The following is a 6000-nucleotide window of genomic DNA, read 5'->3' as shown; positions in this document are numbered from 1 at the left end:
TGCACGGACGGGGCGGACGCGGGACGCGGCACGCGGCGGGAGCGGAGCTGTACCGGGATGGGCTGCGCGGCGCTGCTCTGGGGAACCATCCTGCTTGCCTGCAGCTGCGGCCCGGGACCCCCCAGCGCCCGTGCCGCTCCGCTCTTGGCGGCCACCTACGTGCTGGACGATACCAACGGGCTGGGCAGGGAGTTCGATGGGATCGGGGCTGTCAGCGGCGGCGGGGTGAGCGGCTCTCCGGGGCTGCGGTGCTGGTGCCCACCTCGGCGCGGCGAGGGACTCCTGGGCTGGGCATCGCGTCCGTGGGAGCGTGTGGTGGCTTCGGCGGGCCTGGGCCGGGGTGTCGCTGAGGGGAGCCCTGAGGACTGGCGGGGTGTGGGGACGCGCACACGACGTGAGCGGGGCTCGGCGGGGGAGGCTGGAGGCGCCGAGGGGCGCGGTGCGGCCGTGGTCCGGCTGCGGGGCCATGGAGCCGGCTCCGCTCTGCGCCAGCCCGCCGGCCACCTGCGCCTTCCCGGGCTGCCCGGGGCCAGCCGTGTGCTGGGGGCTGGTGGAGGAGGGCTAAGCCAGGGTGAGGGTTTATGTAGAGGGTCTCAGTAGTCCCTGCGATTTAAAATGCTGGACGAGCCACAGCCCCTCGTCGTGTTTCGTATGGTCCAGGCAGCAGAGCCGTAAGATTCCCGGAGCTTTTGCCCCCTCTTCGACCTGCTGAGATGCTTTGCTTTAGCCTCCTGTCTGTGCCCTGTGAGCTCCCCTTGCTTTGGCATATGGTGAGCCAAAGCAGGGAGAATTGAGTAGAGCAGGAGAAGTGGTTCTAGGAGGGAGCTGGTTTTTCCTTGTCATGAAGCTGTGTGATCTCTTTGTTTCTCTGCTCTCTGGACCCTGCAGTAAATTCCAGGTAACTGGAGTACAAGGAATTGCAACCTGTGAAACGAGAAATGCACAGCTGAAGGTTTAGAAACAAGTTATGTAGAGGCTTAGCTTATGAGTTCCTGGTGCTATATTTATTTTTGAAAGTTTGTTAGCTCTGTGAAAAGCATAGACTGAAAAGCTGGGATGTAGGTAAACATTCAAAAGTTTTCACGTTTTCTTTCCATTTTAGGCCACATCTAGACTCCTAGTGAACTACCAAGAACCTTATCGGTCCCAGATTTTAGATTACCTGTTCAAGGTAAAGTTGGATTCACCTACAATAACGTTTAATTTCATGCAGAATGTCTTACAATGTAATATTGGAACTCCTGTAGTATATTCAATGCTGCTTAAAATTAGACAAAATCCCGTCTTGCAAGGCATCTGTTTTAATGTTGATTGTTATCAGAATCTTGAATTTTAGGTCGTTTTGTTCAGGATTTTATTCAGGAGACTGTTTCTTCATATTGTTGTGAAAATTCCTTTTGTGTTTTCACAATGTGTTTTTAAAATATGTTTTCAAAAATGTATTTAACCATATATTTGATCATCCATGTGGGCTAAATCATAAGTTGTTTCTGTGGCTAAAATGGGGGGTTTAGCTGTTCATAGTGATTGAAGCAAGGGGGTCTTAGGGACAGTTTGGATTATTTTGGAGCACAGATAGATTAACATAGCATAAACATGACTGTGCAGACTGCAGGTTTGTAACAGCATATCTGTTCCAAACTATTCTCAAGTACAACTGCAGTGACTCTAGAAGGTGTAGGAAGTTCATTGGTTCGTAAGCTGTGTTTGCAAGTGTAACCCATGGAGTCACCCAATTTAATATATGCTAAGATTATTGCACTGGACATTAATAGCTTGTTTTGCTTTTGGCACTGTAAATTACTCTGCTGGAAGAGGATGTCATGTCACTTTCAAGTAATGCAATCCAGATGGCTGGAGGGGAGTAATTTACCATGCAATTTAAAGAATTAATTTTCAAGGGTAGAGTAAGGCGTAAAATGTGCCTGGGGAATCAAAGCTGATGGTTCTTTTGAGACTAAAGCTGTGTGTTACTAATATGAATGTTCTGATTAGGCATGTGGTAAAAGAAAATCCAGAGAGATCATGATTTCCAAAGAATTTTTGATGTGCTCTTTTACCAAAACCTTTTAAGCTATCATGTCTGGGAGGGGTGTACCTTGCCTTACTCTCCTTGTCTTTTAGTGTCAGGCAACTTTTATGATAGGAATGGGAGAAGTTTAAAACAAAAAATGTCAAACAGAGAAATAGTAAATTGGAAATACTTACTTTGCTGTTAAAAGCAAACAAAAATCCCAGACTTGTAAGCCAAAAGACATGTCATCTATGCAGCATTTTTTTTTGTTAACTCAGTTGCATTCTTATGTCTTAAAACATTTTTAGATACCAAAATTATACTTGGGTCATTCCATGGAGGATGCCAGCTTATTAGTGGTTATTAAAATAATGATTAATTGTAACTTCTGACTTGAGCAACTCTTAAGCCACCAATGGCTGGAAGAACATACTGGCAGTAGAATTATCTGTATAAGCTTGAATTTTATATTTGGCTCCACCAGTCAGATGCCAGGGGAGGGGGATAGTGGACTAGCCAATTCTTTCCAGTGTGGTGAATTTTTTCCTCTCTTGCCTATCTGTTTGTAGTTTCTAGATGATTGCTGACGTTTATATGCATGCTCTTTCACATAACAGTGTAACACTTTACACAAAAGAATAAAAAATACTGACTTCAGTAATTTGATTCTAAAAGAAAACAAGTTTGACTTCTAATTGTGCTAAAATACTGCCGAGTTCCTCATATATTCTGTGTTGTGCTTTAGTAGTGCTTTAGTATTTTCTTGAGTATAACCTATTTAAAATCTGCACAATTGTGGAAAAGTTTTGTTAGTGGTGCAAGAGTCAATGAAACTGCTTAAAGATCACTGAGCTATTTATCCTGATGGATTTTCTTTTGAAAAGCAGAATTTTATATAATCTCTCATTACATTTATAATGGGTGTTTAAAAAAAGTTAAAAAAAAATTGCATTTTCATCATGCTAAAAATTGTACACAAACTTATCTCATTCTTCTTGTTAACAGCAGAATTCTGTCTGTTTTTCTGTCTCCTTTTTCCACAGCCCAATTTTGGTGCTTCTTTACATATTCTCAAGGTAGAGATTGGAGGTGATGCACAGTCAACAGGTATGGATTTTGCATGAGCAGCATTTAACTTCTCATTTCAGTGATTCTGTAGGTAACGTGCTGCACAAGGAGCTGAGGCATGGAGTTAACTGAACGGAGTTGCAATAAACCAGAATGGCTTGTGCAGGAGAGATTTACACCAACATTCTGGAAGCAGTTCTCACTATCATATGGTTAATAGGTTGCATTCTATGGAAAATGAGTTCTTTTTTTTCCCCTGCTGTTGTAGATTTCTGAGTTGCAGAGCATTTCTCACACATGAATTTTGCAATATAAGCTAGTTTAGGTCTTAAAAGCATAAAATGCAAAGGCATCTGATCAGAAAAAATTACAGTTCTTTGGTTTAATCAGCTGCAGTGTTTCACTGGAGTGGAATTGGCTGGCAGTAAGCAGTATTGCTTTTCTTCCTGGGGAAGAGTTGCTAATAAGAATGTCTTGGTGTAATTTGCCTAGCCTACCTATTACATTTACATACAGGAGAAATTGTTGAGTAACTGGTTCTGACCAAAAGCTGAGAAGCAGAGACTGCAGCTTGGTGGGTTTTTTTGGGTTTTTTGTTTGTTTGTTTTTTTGTTTTTTGTTTCTTTTTTGTTTTGTTTTGTTTGTTTGGGTTTGTTTGGGTATTTTTCTCAAAGTAAATCTGGCCACGTCAGGAATAGACTTAAAACCAGCCACAGTTAATAAATAGAAAGCATAGAATCTGTTTTTGTGATGTTACATATATAAATATATACATATATATATATGTTTGTATATGTTTGTTTATATAGATACTTGTGACTATATATGTACTTGTGTCTATATATGTACATCTATATATATACTTGTATATATACACATTTTTCCATAATGTCTTGTGTTTTGTATAATTAGACATTGTTTTTCATTCTTGCATTTACTTCACAAAACTTAACATGCTGAAAAGTACCATACTGGATTTAAGAGCTTGGTAATGATTTGCTGGGTGGGGGCAATGGAATTGACTTCAGGCATGCACAGACCTTCTCTTCACTCTTACTGCTGGCTAAGGAGAGTGTCACATACTTGTGTGATGGTTTCCAGTTTTGAAAAGAAAAACAATAAAATGCATGTATCTCAATGCACTAGACTGCAACTCTTCTTCTGGCCTCAGAGGTGTAATCAGGAGCTCATTTGAAATGGGATATGATGCTAAAATTTGGAATCTAATTGTTCTATGTGTCTGACAAACTTACATATAGCCAAGTGTTGGTAAGGTAAAAAAATCAATCCTGTTTTCTCTGATGAAATGTGCCGTTTCAGCAGGCTTAATTTAAAACAAAATTGCATTAGAAAAGGTCTCTGCATACAATTTAACATCAGTTGCATAATTGTTGCAGTCATGTACACAAGTTATTACTTGACTTTTATGTGTTATGACTTCCCATGCAACACTGATTCTTTTGCAGCTTTCTGATTTGTTTACCTTTGCCTGAGGAAATTCAGCACATTGCAATTTCAAATTCAATTCCAAAAACTTTTCCTGCAGTCACAGAACACTGTGAAAGTTACAAACTAGATATTTTACTGTAAAAAAAAAAACAAACCTTAGCTTCTTTCCTGTAATTGAAAAAAATTGTGGTAGTTCTTTTCATTCCCTGGACTTGCCTTGTGCAGAAGAAACAAACTATAAACTTCTTATGTTTGTTTTTTGGTTTAGAGATAACTTGCTTGTACAATGATTTTTTTTCCTCTTAATCTTAATGCTGTAACATTCATAGTGGTTGTTAATATCAAGATATGAGACAATAGCAAATATAGATTTAGTGTTATCATAACCAGGGATAGAAAATGCCTAACAGTTAACCACATCTGATATTAAAAGGAGGCAAAACCCCTTCAAAATAAAAATATTAAAATTATGCTAAGTTAATATGCAAAGAACAAAGGGTAGCAAATCTTGCATTGACCTCCCACTATTCCTTTGGCTTTGAAATACATACCAAGGAGCTTGTGAACCATGTTGGAGATATGTGCTTGCATACTATGTTAATGAGCAATGCAGCAAACTTTATGATGTGTAACAGCTTATGACACAGAAGATAATTGTGAGTTACCTGTCCCTTTCCTTCCTAGATGGTACTGAACCCTCCCATATGCACTATGAAAATGATGAGAACTACTTCCGGGGCTATGAATGGTGGCTGATGAAAGAAGCTAAAAAGAGGAACCCCGAAATTAAACTGATTGGTAAATTGCTTTGAGCTTTTAGATTTAAATGCCTTTTTATTCCCCTGACTAAATTACCTATATGACCCTTAATTAATATTTTAATGGGGAGACGTTTTGATGTTGCAGTAGACAAAGTAGAATCTCTAGTATTTGTTAAGCTTGTCTTGATGCTTACCATGTTTTACCTTGTTACAGTAGCACAACATCCTGACAAGAAGCATTACAAATCTCTAAAAATTCACTTCTGTTAAGTAACTAATGCTTTTAGTGTATTGTAGCAACGAACATGATCTACTTTTCATGAGAGATGAATTTCTGAATAATTGAGTAAAAAAACCAAAGTTACTGCAAGTATGAATATGTAAATCTTACACACACTGCCTTTAATTAAATTTTCTTATTACAAACTAACCACACCCCCCCTCTCCACTGTAGTGATTCTGGTCTTCTGATTTGTCCTACATATGTAGTTGAGTGGTAAGAGGAGTTTCCTTCCTGTTTTGATTGTGTGTCCTGTGACAATACAAACGTGGAATCCTAGGTTGTATTTTTGTATTTTGGAAATATGAAATTTATTTCACATTAAACAAGGGAAGAAATCTGTTGGTTAAAATGTGTCTAATTCCCCCACCTTCCAGGGGTCTTTACCATGTCTAGCCATGAAGCAAGGCTTGGTGCAGGATTTGCCA

General features: G+C 39.9%; 1 protein-coding gene across 2 annotated transcripts in view; it reads left to right on the top strand.

The window, feature by feature from the left end:
- Positions 1–6000, top strand: part of GALC (galactosylceramidase) — a 31335-nt gene continuing 25335 nt past the window's right edge. For both annotated transcript variants that reach the window (XM_063399117.1, XM_063399118.1), the window contains exons 1-4: positions 1–225; positions 1103–1171; positions 3058–3121; positions 5216–5329. In XM_063399117.1, coding sequence (XP_063255187.1) covers positions 58–225; positions 1103–1171; positions 3058–3121; positions 5216–5329 — 415 coding nt within the window. In that variant the 5' untranslated portion in view covers positions 1–57. The remainder of the gene's footprint in view (positions 226–1102; positions 1172–3057; positions 3122–5215; positions 5330–6000) is intronic.

This window comes from Prinia subflava, chromosome 5 (assembly GCF_021018805.1).
Source record: "Prinia subflava isolate CZ2003 ecotype Zambia chromosome 5, Cam_Psub_1.2, whole genome shotgun sequence".
NCBI classification, from domain to species: Eukaryota; Metazoa; Chordata; class Aves; order Passeriformes; family Cisticolidae; genus Prinia; species Prinia subflava.
Note: the sequence above shows the minus strand (reverse complement) of the source record. Positions and strands in the feature narration are given on the sequence as shown.